Source organism: Halictus rubicundus, chromosome 13 (assembly GCF_050948215.1).
Source record: "Halictus rubicundus isolate RS-2024b chromosome 13, iyHalRubi1_principal, whole genome shotgun sequence".
Taxonomy (NCBI): Eukaryota; Metazoa; Arthropoda; class Insecta; order Hymenoptera; family Halictidae; genus Halictus; species Halictus rubicundus.
In genome coordinates, this window is record NC_135161.1 from 618,748 (window position 1) to 635,605 (window position 16,858).

The 16,858-nt window shown below is 45.8% G+C and overlaps 2 protein-coding genes across 2 annotated transcripts in view; one reads left to right on the forward strand and one right to left on the reverse strand.

The window, feature by feature from the left end:
* The window catches only part of LOC143360360 (uncharacterized), a 277,601-nt gene that overhangs the window by 27,333 nt on the left and 233,410 nt on the right, over positions 1-16,858 (forward strand). The gene's annotated exons all lie outside the window — the stretch shown is intronic.
* LOC143360299 (uncharacterized) lies at positions 875-12,631 on the reverse strand. Its single transcript, XM_076799017.1, has 6 exons — positions 12,496-12,631; positions 9,525-9,644; positions 9,246-9,407; positions 6,374-6,431; positions 2,933-3,162; positions 875-2,756 (listed from the first exon to the last, which is right to left on the reverse strand). Exons 1-6 carry the CDS (start codon positions 12,629-12,631, stop codon positions 1,684-1,686), a joined length of 1,779 nt encoding a protein of 592 aa, XP_076655132.1. The 3' UTR covers positions 875-1,683.

Here is a 16,858-nt window from a genome sequence, read left to right on the forward strand (position 1 = left end):
AAAATTCCTCCGTGCTGTTCTTTCCATACGCGCCTATATCGACCGCTATAAATTTGTAGTTGGCGTCTACAACGGCTAATCGAACGATGGAAAACGTCTTCTTGTAGTTAAAGAAGAGTGAACCACTGTTTGCTGGTGCTTTGATGGTTACGTGTTTTCCATCTATGGCACCTAAGCAATTGGGAAAATTCCAATTTTGCCAAAATTCGTCCGCTATCTTCTCCCACTGTTCCTTCGTCGTTATCGGCATCCACTCCGACATCATTTCTTCGACGATGCTCCGACAGACGTCCTTCACGATGCCTCGAACCGTCGATTCACCCAATCGATAGCTGAACGCGATCGTTCGAAAGCTGTCGCCTGTCCCTAAATACCTGCACAACAATGAATTTAATAAATCAATCACTGTTATTGATTGCGAATTGAAATTATGCAAAACGCCGATTCGTCTAGTTGTGAATAATCATAAAGAAAATTATATTTACATACCTTAAGCAAACTGCTAATTTTTCTGTTGCTGTTACAGCTTCCCGAAATGTCGTATTTTTCTTTCTTATCGCGTGTTCTATTTTCCCCAATAGAACTGCGAATTGCACTGATGACATGCGGAAATACTGGTGAAATTTTTTGTCATCAATAATTCGTTGTATAGGGTATGGAACTCGCCCTCGGTTTTTCTCGATCGCAAACTTCTGTGAATCCAATATCTCCTCGGGCGTCTTCTACCTTCTTCGTCTGCGTCTAGCAGCAAGGCGATGGATGCCAGTTCATCGTTCGTGAAATCGACCATGTTGACGTTCATTCGATCTGACACTGCTAGCAATGGTAACTAACGCACATGATCTTGTTAATTAGTTTCTTTTGTTTGATCAGAGATTTGAGGCTTTCACGGCCCGGCATTATACAGTTTTGTCTGTTGAGGCTTTCGGGCGTAAGCCGTGTCCTGAAGGAAGAGATTTCCCAACGTTTCGCCAGCATTGCAGCTAGCTTCATCAGGGGGTCTGGAGACACACTGATACTGAAGTATGTCGCTTTGCGTTCCACTTATATAGTGGGTTCACTCTCTGTTATGGTTCGGTGAGCACCAATCAAAGTTGACTTTTTTAATTGGGTGGCCGAACAATTAAAAAACTGGGAAGAGTGTGTGCCATATTGGACTCAGCCTATACCCTGTGTCCCTGTTGATGTTATTGGGATGTTTCTTGATTTCCAATGCTTCCCGGTGTTTTCTGGGGAAGTAGCTTTTTGTTCTGGCTAGAACTTTGGTCTCATTGAAAAGGATGGTATGTCCCGTTGTTAATTATGTTCGGCTACGGCTGATTGAATGTAGCCCAATCTGGCGCACCGCTCATGTTCCTTGATACGAGTGCTCACACTCCTCCCAGTTTCGCCGATGTAAACCTTGCCGCATGAGCATGGTATTTTGTGTACCCCTGGTGTAGATAGCTGCGGCTGCGAATCTTTGGGAGAGGTTAGTACTTGTCCTATTTTAGTTTGTGTGGTGAAAATGGTCTTGATGCTGTGTTTTCTGAGTATTCTGCTGATTCGGTCGGTAGTGCTCTGTATATATGGTAGGAAGGTGGTTATGGTTCGGTTGTCATCGATGTTTCGTGTAGTCTGTTTGTCGTTTTGTTTCAGGAGTCGGTCTATTGTGCGGTTAATTTTGTATTTAAGGAAGCCGTTTTAGATTAGTGCGGTCCTGAGGTAATCAAGTTCTTGGGGAAGGTGTTGTGACTCAGTGATGCTGATGGCTCTGTTAATAAGGGAATTTAAAACTGAATTCTTCTGAGCTGGGTGGTGGTGGGAGGATGCATGCAGGTATCGGTTGGTATGTGTGGGTTTCATATATACTCGATGTCCAAGGGACCCATTGATTTTTCTGGTGACCAGTACAGTAAGGAAGGGTAGGGATTTGTCTTCATTTTCTATTTCCATAGTGAATTGGATGTTGGGATGTAGTGAGTTGATATAATGTAGGAAGTCGTCGAGTGTATCCCTTCCATGACTCCACACCACGAAAGTATCATCTACATTGAACCACTGTGTTGGTTTCCGAGGTGCATTCTTAAGAATTCGATTCTCTAGATCTTCCATGTAGATGTCAGCGATGATAGGGGAGATGGGTGATCCCATTGCTGCTCCAGATATCTGTTTGTAGTAGGTGTCTTGGAAGAGGAAATAGGTAGAGGTGAGACAGTGTTTTACTAAAGGTATAAGATTCTCAGGAATTTTATTCTTAATGATTTCAATGCTGTCGGTGATTGGGACGTTTGTGAAAAGGGATTTGACGTCAAAGCTGACCAGTAAATCTTCTGGTTGTGTTTGGATCGTCTGAATCTTGTGTATAAAATGGGAAGAATTTTTTATGTAACTGGGGGTACTGCCTGTGAGGGGTTTAAGAATGTTTGTGAGGTATTTAGCTAATTTGTAGGTAGGGGATCCAATGGTACTGACTATGGGCCTGAGTGGAATGTCCGGTTTGTGAATTTTCGGGAGACCGTAGAGTCTGGGAGCCTTAGATTCTTTGGGGATGATTGTTTTGTGAACATGGTCAGGAAGTTTGGCCTGTTTAATTATGGTCGTGGTTATTCTTTCTAGTGTCTTTGTCGGGTCTTTACGTAATGTCCTGTATGTAGTGTCGTCAAGTAAGTCGCGTGCTTTTTTTATGTAATCGTCTTTATTGATGACTACTGTCGTGTTACCCTTGTCTGCTGGTAGGACGAGGATGTCTTTGCGTTTTTTGATGTCATGGATAGCTTTTTTTCAGCCTTGGTTAAGTTGGAGTTAGGAGGTTTTGCCGATTTTAAGGCATTGGTGGTGAGCCTTCTTACCTCGTTAGCTTGTTCTGGAGGAAGGTTGTAAATGGTGTTTTCAACTTGGCTGATAATGTCCTCTGTAGGTATGGACTTGGGGGCGATGGCAAACTTGTGACCTTTAGATAAAACGGACTCTTCGTCGGTGGACAATGGAGAATTGGTGAGATTGATGACTGTGTTTTTAAGGGGTTTAGCTTGAGTCTTGGGCACCTGGAGTTTATTGAATTTCTCCTTCTGTTTTTGTGTACGGATGGTATGCACTTTTAATGCCTGCTCATAACTCAGCCGATCCACTTTGTCCCACAGTTCCGGATTGATGGTGTTACTCACAAGGAGAGGCCACGTCCTTCGGGTCACCGATTCGGTTGAAACTTTGCACACTTATAGATCTCGTCCTCTTTACGAATATATACCATTATAGGGGCAGATACCCAATACTTTTCGAGATATTGATGATTGAAGTTTCATTATTTCCCATGTAATTCCGTATTTTTTCTAGCCTACACCAAGAGTCGATGTGGCGCAACGGTAGCGTGCCATGTTTTCAGCCGGACGACCAGGGTTCAAATCTTGCCGACTAACGCATTTTTTTTAATTTCATTATGTTTTATCATTGCATATTTATATTATTAATTTCAAACGATTAAATTTCACGCATAAAATTGCATTTTGAATTACAAATAACATGTATTTCGTATTTCACAATTCCATTTAAATTATATAATCAACACGGATCAGACAGGATGTCAGTATCAATCAACGTTCGAAAGGACAATAACATATAAGGGAGTAAAGACCGCATTTGTTTAGAAAAAGGTAGATGAACTTATGTCACATCACACAAACGTAATAGCAACTTGTTCGAAATCCGGAAAGTTAACACAAGATATTTATAAAAAGTTCTTAAAATTTAATATATATATTTAATATATAAATTACTATTACTATTTAATTACTATTAATTATTATTTAATATATAACAATAATAAATAATCCTGTTGTTAGTAAATAAATACATGTTATTTGTAATTCAAAATGCAATTTTATGCGTGAAATTTATTCGTTTGAAATTAATAATATAAATATGCAATGATAAAACATAATGAAATTTAAAAAAAAATGCGTTAGTCGGCAGGATTTGAACCCTGGTCGTCCGGCTGAAAACTTGGCACGCTACCGTTGCGCCACACCGACTCTTGTTGTAGGCTAGAAAAATACGGCATTACATGGGAAATAATGAAACTTCAATCATCAATATCTCGAAAAGTATTGGGTATCTGCCCCTATAATGCTATATATTCGTAAAGAGGAGAACGAGATCTATAAGTGTGCAAAGTTTCAACCGAATCGGTGACCCGAAGGACGTGGCCTCTCCTTGTCAGTTCAAGGAATAAATGGAATAGTATCTGGGACTTTTTTGATATTTCACTCACTGTTACGGTTCGGTGAACACCAATCAAAGTTGACTTTTTTAATTGGGCGGCCGAACAACGTTAAGTCACATAAAGTGGCGCAACGCAATCATATAAAGTGGCGAAAGCCTCGTTTCGTTTTTGCTGCCGACATAGCTAAAATGTTTAGGCAAATTTGGGTGGATCCTCGTGATACACACTTTCAACTTATAGTGTGGCGTGCTGATCCTAAGCAATCTCTTAAAAGATACACATTACGAACCGTAACTTATGGAACCGCTTCCGCTCCGTATCTCGCGGATCGAGTAAAATCAAGCAGCTCGCGATAGACGAAGGAACGAATTTCCCATTGGCAACTCCCATTCTAATTGAATAAATTTACGTCGATGACGTGCTCTTTGGCGCCGATGACCTCGTGCTAGCTTCATAAGTACGACATCAAGTGACCGAACTTCTCAGTCGTGGCGGTTTTCATTTACGAAAATGGTCGAGCAATCGTCCTCGCCTCCTTGCAGACATTCCTGATAAGGAGTATGAATTAGCTTCTAGCCGACCTTTTTAGGAAATAGAAGGAGTGAAAATGCTCAGCATATTCTGGGTGCCTTCCACGGATGAATTTTAAATTAAATATAAATTTCACTATCACTCAGATCAAACCGACACTAAGCGAACTGTCTTGTCGACAATCGCTCGAATGTTCGATCCACTTGGATGGATTTCTCCGGTAGTTTGTAACGTTGGCCCTTTTTGCCGTGAAGGAAAACTGGGCCAACTCCGGGAGTTTATAGGCTCTGAGACCGGGCCGTGTACGGCCGTGCGTACGCGATCTCTCTCGGTACAAACGCATCCTCGAAGGTTCATGACGAAAAAGAGAGCCTTCTGCTCGGGCGCCAGGCACCGGAACGGTGCCACGCGAAACGCGAAGACTTCTCGTCCACGGGCGAAGCGGAGGGCGGAAATCGTCCCTTCGAGAACCACGAGACCGAAGGGAGACGCGAACGGTTCCAAGGTGGGCATGGGAGTAACGGGGACAGCTCTCACGGCAGGGCGGATCTCGCAGGTCGAAATAACGAATCACGAAATTGGCTCTAGTTGTTCATTTTACGTCACGGTTTTACAAAATACGTGGCCACGTGGCAGCACCTGAGAGCCCGCGCTCTTCATACAAGATTAGCGAATCGGTGAGGGTTTCGCAGCGCGTAGTTGTCGCCCGTTAAAATCTCCGCGCGCGCACGGTAATTCGGTACGGTACAAATCTCTCGTCGAGACGAGACTTCGCGAAATGCAGATGGACGTTAACGTGTTCGACGCACGATACACGAGCTCGCGTGACCACGAGGGCGCAAGAACGCCGTCGGACGCACGTGGTACGATATTTTCCGCGCGGCGGAATTCGCTACGAGATACGCGAAAAAGACAGAATCGACTACAATTCGACAGACCGCGACTCCTCCGAGGAAGACTTCCGGTTTCGATTCTGACGGGAAACTGCCGAAATGTTCCAAGCGCCGACGGCCCACAGTGGGCAATTTGGACGAAATCGGATTCAAAATCAAAGAACTTTCGATAGAAATGAGGTAGAGCGATGAAATTTTTTTTAAATGAAAGCTGAAACTTTGTAGAATATGGGAAATATAGGGAGATTATTACCATCCAATCATTTCAACGAAAAAATGACTTCATTAGTTTTTGTCACAAAAATCTATTTTTTGCAAAATCCTGAGGTCGTAGACAAATTTTGAGACCAGATTTGAAATCAGCGTGAAAAAATCTATGGGAAATGATGTATAGCATGTTAAAAGAAATTTTTTTCCGTGCGTGGTATTGGAAAAACCATAATTTTCTTGAAATTGTGCAAGTTTAACGAATTTTCTCGAGGTTAAAAAACGTTCGGACCACAATCTCTCTATTTTTCCCATATTCTACTAAGTTTCAGCTTTCATTTAAAAAAAATTTCATCGCTCTACCTCATTCCTATCGAAAGTTCCTTGATTTTGAATCCGATTTCGTCCAAATTGCCCACTGTGCAGCCTAGGCACGCGAAAGCCAGAGAACGAGACGAGACGCGTGTCGTTCTCTCGCGAAAATGCCTGAACCAACTCGCGAAACCAATTAAAGCAAGAGAGGACCACTGTGTGGACTTACCGTTTCCGCCGTTCCTTTTCCGGTGTTCTCTTCCGGGCTTGCTGTCCTACCACGGGAACTGCGTCGCGAGACGAAACACGGTAACTACGTCGTGTTCGGCAGAAGCTACCACGACAGTGATCCATCGCTTGACGGTAACGCGACGATGGGGTCCTCGTTACCCCCACTCGAAGCCTTAGTCCCGACTTTGCCTAATGGGACGCGCTACGCACGCGAAATCCTGGAATGCAGGACCGTGCCCTCGATTGGTCCTCGGGTCCCGAACCATACGCGAAAAATTATCACGACCGCGCGTCGTGGCTTGGGGAGGTCCGAAACCTGCACCACCCACGCTGAGGCCCCATTTCAAGTGACTGGATGAGGCGGCGGCAGGACCGCGAAAAGAAATGTCCGGTACTCGACAGGGACTTTTGTCCCGCGTCGTCGCCCCCGGGTTCTCTGGCCCGTGTGCAGTGGTTCCATTTTCCAAAGACCTGTGCACAGGATTTTTCTCGCAATGGCCATGAGATTGTCGACGGGTGGTCCCGCGAAGCGAGGCGTCCTTCAGTGTAGTCGGAAGGCTTGTTGATGCGTCCAGCACGTCCCTGAAGCTTGGCCGTGCTCGGCGCGCGCCAAATTTGTCAGAAATCGATCTATGATCGATATGGAACTTCCTCGGGTAGCGCTTCCTAACCCTTCGAGCTATCGTTCGTGTTGCTTTATAAACGTTATTTATTATTTACAGATACATGAAAGTAAAAAAAACAAAGACTTAATATTATAATAATGTAACCGCTTTCTTTAAGTAGCCTTTTCCACGACCACGTTTTCACACCGTTCAAACGCCAGAAGCCCGCCAACTTTACTCTCTGCACACGCTCTTTTAAACTTCGCTCACTCGTACCAATTTACACCGCTCACTCGTACCAATCCATATCATTCATTCATACCAACCCATACCGCACAGTCGTACCAATCCATTCATACCAACTGCCTCACAATAATTATTCTCAACAGTTCGACGCGATAATCGGTGGTCCGGTCCTTCCGATAGATCGGAATAGGCAGAGAAGTGACGTCGCAAATTTTGCAATCCCCTCCCCTCCCCTCCCCTGAAAATGGACCAGACCGCGACGGTATTCCAACACAGTCATCCTCAGCTCGACAGGTTCAGGCGCAGTTCCCTCCGGAAGCTCTCCTTTACTCGTGAGGAACCTTCACCAACGGACGGACACACGTACTCGACAAGGATGAACGCCAACTCTACTTTATGGTCGCGCTATTGTCGGGGTTTCGGACGAGAGAGCATTCGGAAACCGAAAATCTGGACGGGAAGGGTTTGGGTGGCAGCCCTGACGTCAGAAAGAAAGAAATGTTTCCCTATTTCCTAATCATAACTTCTTTTTATTTTTAGTCTCTCCCGCGCCTTAGGTGGATTTACACCTTGGCATCCGGGAGGTCTCGAAACTGAAAAACACAATCAAAGTTGTTACCGCGGCGGGACGAGACGAACGAAAACGAGAAAAGAACACAGAATCCCACAAATGTCGAGATCTTATGCAACGGGATAACCTAACGATACAAACGATATATAACCCTGTACGGGAGAATACACTATAAAAAAAAATTTAAATAAAAGAAAACAGGGGGGAAGACTAACGGAAGCGGCACGCTAATCTTCCTGCCAATAGATCCCGTAGGTTGTGCAAGTTCGCACGGCTTCTCCGGCTCAGGACACTCGCATGGGTAGTGGCCCTCCTGCCCGCAGTTCCAACGTGCGTGGGTCGGATTGGGGGCCAGTACTCTTCCCAGGCGTCATTGGGCGCGCTTCTCGGCCGACGCATAGAAGGGGTGGTGGCGGGACGGGGCGCTGTTGGGCGTCGACACGGTACTTCGGACTTCCGGTTGGGCCCCGGTTTCTCTCGGTCGTCGGGGCGTTTCTCCTGGTGTCCTGATGGCGTCGGCGCCTTCTGATTAGGCTCCATGGGAGCCGGTAAGGGATTTACCTATCCGTCGAGGCGCACCAGGAGGTCCACAGTCGGAACCTCCACCTCGCTGTCCTTGGGGGTTCCCTCCCGGGACACTTCCGGTTTAACCGGGGTGGGCCAGGCATCCGTCACAATCTGCTCCGGCAGCGTCTCGAAATAGCGTCGCAGCGTCTCTCCTGGCGGCCAACTTTGGCCAGGTCATTGGCGATGACCTGGCACGTCTCGGCAATACGGGTGGTTTCCCAGGACATCTGCAAGGTTATAAAATGTGATGGATTTTATGGTTCGGGGGTGTATCCGCGCCCTCCCACCCCTTGCCTCCCTTCCCGTGGGGGGCACTCGCGGGCGCAGGGGGCGACCCCGCGCCCACACCCTCCTCGCGGAGCCCGGTCCCGCTCCCGGGCCCGCTCGGCGGCCTCCTTCTGAGTCATTACGACCTCGCAGAAGGAGGCCACCGCCATCCACGACCCCTCGCTGGCGACCATGTGGTCGACCACGGTCGGCAGCGAGAGGTCCCACCCGTCCACTGCGACTCTTAAGATACGACGCGGCTCGACCCAGGCCGGGCACTCCTCTAAGGTATGCCGCGCCGTGTTCACATCTTCGTCGCAGTGGTGGCACTGCGTAGTCGGCTACCGCCGCATCTTGTGCTTCTTGGCCGGAGAGCACTTGCGTGAGGCGGAAGGTCAACCTTCCCCGCCTCGGACAATCGGACGTGTGGAGGGTGCCAGGAGCACCCCCCACTCCGCAAATACGTCCGCCCGGGCTTGGCGTGTCTGAGCCTCGAGCTCCTCCTTCTTCCCGCTCGTGAGTTCCACTCCCGGCGGGCGGCGGAAGGGTCGGGCGATATGGTATAGTTTCGCCCGCTCCGCCGCCACCAAATGGAGACACCCCAGATAACATACCTTCTCCCCGACAGAACTCGCATTTTTCGGGGTTTATGATCATTCCGGCTGCTTTTATTCGCCTGAAGATCCACGTGAGCCACGCGAGATTCTCCTTGAAAGTCGAGGTAGCGATTATAATATCATCTAAGTACGCGAAAGCATGTGGCTCCATTTCCGAACCTATGAGATGATCTAATAATCTCTGAAACGTAGCTGGGGCTCCCGTGAGACCGTACGGCATACGCTTAAATTGAAATAACCCTTATCCTGGAACGGTAAATGCGGTAATCTCTTTACTAGATTCTTCGAGAGGGATTTGAAAGTACGCTTGGCTCAGATCGAGGGTGGAAATGTATCGCGCGGCTCGTAATTTATCTAGAATGCTCGACATAATTGTTAGCGGGTACTTGGGAAAATCTAAATAAAACCGGTATTTTACATTCGGCTTTTTGACCATTCCTATAGGGCTAGACCATTCGCTTTCGGAGGGTTCGATTATATCAGTCGCGAATAAGGAATCTACGTCTTTATATATCGCTTCCTGTACTTTAGGCGAGACGATATAATAACATTGTTTAGGGTCTCTTCATACTTGCCGGAGGCGAACGTTAGTATGGATACTACCACGATTTTTTAATCCATACGCACCGGAACCATAAAAAGCAACCTGAGAAGGCGCTCGAGATGCTCGCAACAAAAGCTAACACCCGCACACAGCGGGGGTTCGCTACCTAACCCCCGAACAGTTTACTCCCCTCTACACCCCGGGGATGCCTATGCATACGCTGAGAGCTGGGCAAGCCGTTGGGCATCCGTTTTCGGCCGCCTGGCACAGGTCGCCTGGCAACGGCGGCCGCCACCTGGCACAGGCCGCGTGGCATCGGCCGCCGGTGCCACGACAGCATCCGCACACAATCCATTTTCGAAGTAGAGAAAAGAATATTGTTCATCTGAGTTGTAATGTTAAGAAGTAATGGTTCAAACTATAATCTAATTTAACGATGGAACGATGAAAATCAGCTTCACAAATCAATTTTAGCATAGTTAAATTATATCTTATATCTTATAAGTGATTATAAGTCAAAACTCCGGAGAACAAGTTTAAAATGATTAGAATTCATTGGTTGCAAGGTGTGTTCGAAAGCTGGTGGAAATAGTGGAAAATTGGAAAAGTGGAAATATACGTATAACATTTGGTTCGCAAGCATCTACAGTTGTAAATCTTAGTACGCTAACGGTGTACAAGGTTTCGCATGTGCTGCATTTGGCTGGCTTAAAAATTACGAAAGTGGTGGGTACAATCGGAAGGATTTTTGATTTATGACGTCCATGGTCGGTAGGTCGTCGATAGGGATTTTTATACCTGGCCTTGGTCGCGTGCTTGTCGCGTCGTACGTAAGGGCTTACGACGCAACCAAAAAAAACCATTTTAATGTCGCCATTCTTTCAGTGCCACCATTTTTGGGGACTCTATCGTTACATCTGCCTATGCTCATCTCCGCCGCGCCCGCAGACCCAGTATCTTGGCTTCGACGTCACACGCTACATAGTATATGCGACCGCTGTAGCCAATATCTCGACTGTAGCCGAAAGTACGTGTGAAACGAGGCCTGTCCCTTGCTCTCTGATCCAATCGGCCGCGCATTCGTACCTATGCTCTGACCAACGAGACCGAGGCAGTGAAGCACCCAGCGTGCGTCCTTTGCTAATTGTCTTGTAAGGGTAACTTCAACTCTGTCGCACTCGAGCGCCTATGTGTACGTCTACTGTCCCGTCTCATTGGACAAGACAGAGATACGCCATCGCATTCCTGCCAGGGAACCTTCCATCTAATCATTTTGAGGTCATTATGGACAAGAATTCAGAAGTTTTCCATATACATTTTTTCGTGTCGTAAGACAAAACGATGCAATTTATGTGGAATTAATTCTTCTTATTCTACAAGTTATCATGTGAGTGAGTCATTACACACGATATCGGACACTTTTGGGTGTATTGTTTCGGATTTCTTCCAGTTTCACTTGGACCACAACACATTTCAATGTCATCAAAAGTCGAGACATAGTCCCCCAAAAATGATCGAATTCACAGGGCATGATCCCCTTCCTAACGTGAATACTTCCTATAAAAAAAACAACTATTCTCGTTTTTACAATATATGTATAATTTACGTTAATATATAAGGATGTGTGATGCTGTTTCACGAAGAGGCAGGAACGATTCCTATTTCCATAATGTTCTAGAGGGGAGATACCGATAGTTTACCTAAGGAGCTGTAGAGCCCCGAGAAACCTTTTTTTTGTGCCACGCACAGCAGGGAACTGTCAACGCGGTCTCGAAAGGCCATCTGGTAATGATCAGCCGCTTGCTCAGCCGCCGGACAACGGCGGTCTCTGGGAATAGTCCAATGGCCGGAACGAAGGCGCTCGAGCTTCGACAGAATATCGGCAACACGGCATTTGGACCTATAGTCCGTACGTAAAACCCTCCGGTCCCGGCAAGTATGAAGAGACTCTTAATCGGACGATTTTCTCCGACATCAATCCGATGCTTGGTCAAATACGTTATGCCCGCTGAACTTGCAAGGTCGTTGAGTTCTTTTTCCAAGAAGTCGCGCAAATGATCCTTTTCGATTTCATTCAACGCCTGTAGGCCGCAACAGAGTGGTTCTCGCGAGACGGGACCGAAGGGGTATTCGACTCACGACCGCAACGCGAAGTACCAGACTGCTCTATGGTACTCGACAACGATACCGAATTCCGCGATTGCATCAATTCCTAACAACAGAGGATTTACTAAATTATCGAGGACGTATGCGAGAATAGTACGGGTTTCATCCTGAATCCCTAATCTCAGTCTTGTTCGGTAGCGCGAATTACCGAGCCCGTGACCAGGAGGAAAAAACACGGACGTTTCGCCGCGAAGATTTTCGCGGTTTTCCCAATTTTCCCTATTGCGTCACGACTGACGAACGACACGGAAGAGCCGGAATCTTAATAGATTCCCTAATGGGCACGGACTACGCGTTTCCCTACGTGCGCATCGGTGATCAAGAGCGAGTGGCGTGACGCGAAACTCTCTCTCGCAATCGGTTCGGTAATTCGGGCCGATATTAAAGTGCACGGAGCCGCCCCGACTCCTCCGAGCGGCTCTTCCGTCTGTTTCCCGCTACCTACGTAAGAGTTCTTGGTAATCGGGGTTACCGAAATTTTCCCACCACGCGGTCCTGAACTGTTCCCAAGTCGTGAAGTCACCGCAGGTATTATACCATAGCAGATCGACATGCAGTGCAAGAGGTCCGCGTCTTCTAAGTTAGAATATTTACGCATGTCCTCCAAGCGGGCCAGGAACGTTTCCGGATCCTCCTCCGGTGTACCGGAGTAATTTAGGCGCCATTGGCGCATGACCTCGTACGCGGCCGCCGGTCTGCGCGCCTCCCTTGGCGAGGTCGGGCCATCATCATAGTCGGCAATTCGTACCTGTCACGCCGAGCCCTGTTCTTGAGATCGGCGCGGGGTCGGTACAGGAAGGGTGATTTCCGTTTTGAACTGGCTTTCTACCGGCACATGCAGCTGGGTTTTATTGTTTCTGCGTGGAGTGTCGGGTTTTCTAAGAGCCCCAACCTAATAACAACGCGACCGTTGTACGTCTGCTAAATGTTCACGCGTGTTGGCGTGTGTTACGTTGACCCGCCCGGACGCGATACCCCGGTAATCCCTCTATTCTAACGCATGTCGTTTGGCTTATTTTAGCTATTTATCTCGAATTTTTCAGTTTTTGCCACGTAGGCTATTGTTCGCGGCAGGGAATGTCGCCTCAGCTATGTCGCGAGAAGGAAAGAATGTTTACGGTACGCAAAAAAAAAAAATAAACACAAAAAACTCTACGATCTACACGAAAATCGGGTAGGGTGACTGTTGAGAATATAGTCAGGAGACTGAGGCACGGAGTGACTCAGGATCGGTAGGAAAACGATGTAGGCAGGTGACGGGAGAATGGATGTAGGACAGATGCAGGTAGAGCCAATTACGAATGTAATGAAAATGAAATATATTAACGAAACAGTGGTGAATACAAGGAAATTACAAAGAGACGAGACGTCGTCACGAAAATACTTAGTATGCGAAGCCCGCGAGTACACAAGTATGAATACGGCGATCAGTCGATCGTACGAAAAGAAGCGTGAATTACGGTGATCAGTCGATCAGAGAATTTGCCAAAGGACCCCGCGCTGGGGTTGTCGCGGGTTATTTATACTGTGCGGGGCCACCGACAGCGGAAGGAATAAGGAGTGGGGTTTTTGAAAATGACAAAGGATTTGGCAGTGTCGAGCGTTAGTTAGCGTACGAGGGCAATGCCCTAACGGCCGCAGCTGCACAGGAAACAAGGACGATGGGTAACGAATTTGATATTTTGGAGTATGGGAGTCGATGGCCCACGCGACAAGTAATCCGTCAGACGTAAATATAAAGTTCACGTCTGCGTGCGTTGACCCGGTTTCGGCGCCGAGCTCGATCGGCTGTCTATTGTCGCCCGAGAACCGAGGCCGCTCGCCTGCGGATTAGCGCAAAAACTTTATGACGGGTCTATTTATGTCGAACTGTTTCTTGCGTTACCGGGGTTCCCGGTATCGCCTGCAATGATTTTGAACAGTGACGAACGTTTGACGAAAGGAAAGCACGGGGCACGTATTTCGTCCTTCACCTCCAAGACGTATACCCCATATACGACAAAAATTCATACAACAAAATTTTATAGAACCCAATGGAAACAGAATTTAAAATTATCGAGTTGGCTCGTCGCAAAAGACTTCTCCTCGAAAAACTCGCGCGGAGAAAACGCGAAACGCACAATACGTAGTCGAGCGTGTCCTCCGTATCTGGAAGCGGGAGGTGCAGTCGATCAATTCTTCCGTTAACGCGATTCGCGTCGATTTTTCCGGAACGCCGGATCGCGATTTCCCGTGCGAGAGTCCGTCGTTCTCACAGTGCCTCTCTCTGTTATTGGGCAAGCCCTTTCGAGAGAGTGGTCCCTGTACGGGCTCCAATTTGTAACGTTGTATAATCTCTGCTACAATTTTCATGCAAAAATTATGGAGTGCCAAACTCAATTGGGACGATCCGTTACCTGTCGAGCTACAACAATTGTGGAATACTTATTCAGCAGAGTTAAAAGACCACTTATTGTCACCCCGCGATAGATCAGGCTAGGAACTTCGACATTAAATTACGAAATTCATGGGTTTCCTGATGCTTCTCAACATGCGTATGCAGCTGTAATATTTTTACGCGTGGTTACCATTTCGGATCAAATAAGCTTGCATTTACTGATCGCAAAGACTAAAGTTGCGCCATTGAAACCGCTTTCGATCCCATGACTGGAGTTGTTAGCTGCCGGCATAGTGGTTCGACTCTACTGCTGGACGGATTCCGCGGTGGCGTTAGCATGGATTCACAAGCTGTTAAAATCAATTGTTAAAATCACATGAAGAAACCATGTAATAAAACATTGAAAAAATAAAGATGATGTATGGAAAAAAAAACTTTACCCTCGACGGGATTCGAACCCAGCGTTTCCGCTCCGTAGTCCGACACCTTGACTGCTCGGCTAACCGGTGATGTTGTAAACGTTGCGAACATTCTGGTATATATCGCACGAAATAGAATTTATTTTTCTCTTAAAACATATTTCTGAGGTCAAACACTTACTTGTTTCAATGTAATAACGTTAAAAATGCCTTAATATATACTTGCGATAAAATCAATAAGTGTAACTTTCCTCCTAATAGCAGAAACGTCGAAAAAATTCGGTTTTTCTTGTTTTTGACAAAGACTTCCCACAACAAAAAATCTAAAAAAATTGAGGACACTGCCTGTTATGGTACTTTATTGGGGCACTAAACAGTTCAATAGCATGTTTTCATATTTTTGAGAAACCTGCATTTTTCCGATTTTTTTGAGGTTTTTCATTTTTTACGACCACAGTTTGCATCCAAAAAATCTGAAAAAATTCTCAAAAATCCGCCTTAGGGTCCAAAATATGTCACATTTTTTTCAGAATTTTGGGAAGCATCAGAGTGCGGAAAATGCACGGAAAATCTCAAAATCTAATTTACCCTGTAACTACCCTCACGAGCAAGATAGGGGGTTGAAATTTGGCTCAGAGGGGTTTTTCTTGGTCAGCTTTCGAATGGTTCATTAATTATTGAAAAACGTCTAAGGGCAGTTTTGACCATCTTATTCGGCTAGGCCCTTTTAAAGTGTCTGCATTTTTTAAAGTTGGTTCGTAAAGAGGACACTTCGGGCTATGTTCTCAAATTTTTTCAAAGTCAATATTGCCCTGCTATAAAAAACTTGTATTTGTTAAAAACAATTTCGAAATAAATGGTGGAAAAATATTTTTTTTTCAAGTAAAATTATTTTTATTAGATACTCCCATGTTTCTACTGTAATCATCTATAAGTTCATTTTCATCGGTTTGGTAGTTCAATAGATATGATTTAATGAGAAAAGGTTGACACATTATGTTACAAATCTGTAAAATTAAAAATTTTGAAAATCCTTCAAGATATGTTCATATGTCGCTAAAGACTATAACATATTCAAATTTGTACAAAATCTGAGACAGTACTCCAAAAGGTGTCCGATTTCGCTTGGAATGCCCCCTTTGTAAATATTAGTGGTAAATAATTACCTTGATTAATATTTGTGACTTGTGATTGCATATATTCAGGGAAAACACGACACTAATTTAATATCTCACTTATCTAAAGATAATTCTACTGAGTTCATTCTAATAATAAAGGTGAGGATGTCGAGAAATTAAAATATCCAGTCAGATGTGTCCATTGTGCAGCTCATACCCTTTAACTGGCTGTATCAGATGTTTAAGAAGATGAGGAGAATAAAAATATAATAAATAAGGCTAGGCAAATATGCAAGAAGTTACGTGCGCCAGGAGTTAAGGATATATTAAAGGCTACGCAAAAGAAAGAACCTATTATCGTCTGCCAAACACGTTATAACTCAACGTTGGATACGTTGCAACGTTTTCTTGACTTAAAAGAATGCTGTAACGACGCAAATAAAGAACTATCTTTACATCCGTAGACATGGTTACAAATCCAAGAGCTAGTGTGTTCTTTAATTCTAGTACGCATTACTACTAAAACCTTTGACGAGGTTAAAACCTAAAACCTTTTTTTTTGATGAGGTGGTAATCCTGTTCACGGAGTCCCGCCTTCCCTAGGAAGGGGAGAGGGGGCATATGTGAGGCTCTTCCGGACCCTGGGACGCCCCATAAAGGGCAGCCGGGGAGCCGGATATACCCATTAATTCCAACACCGATGACCTGCCCTAGGCTAATAGGAGAAAAGTGCCTGAAATCCGATTCTGACATGACGGACACCTCCTCGCTCCCTCGGATCCCATGCTGGGCGGGGGGGGGGGGGGGGAGTAATACGCCCTCCTGCAACTACCCTCTGTAACGACCAGAATGACTCAAACCAATAAGACACTATGTACCGACATCTGGAAACTTTCTATACCGATAAAGAATTGTATTTAAGCCAGTTCAACTAAAATAAAGACACTAAACACGTCGTGCTATTCATTTTCCTCCCGAACGAGTAT

Bases quoted from the DNA above. Each gene is read 5' to 3' on its own strand.
- LOC143360299 (XM_076799017.1), bottom strand. From the start codon at position 12,631: ATGCGCCAATGGCGCCTAAATTACTCCGGTACACCGGAGGAGGATCCG. The intron at 9,645-12,495 runs GTATAATACCTG...GGTTTTATTTAG, and splicing joins CTGCATGTCGATCTGCTATG to ATTTTCCCAAGTACCCGCTA. The intron at 6,432-9,245 runs GTATGTTATCTG...CTCGCGACGCAG, and splicing joins CGAGTTCTGTCGGGGAGAAG to TTCCCGTGGTAGGACAGCAA.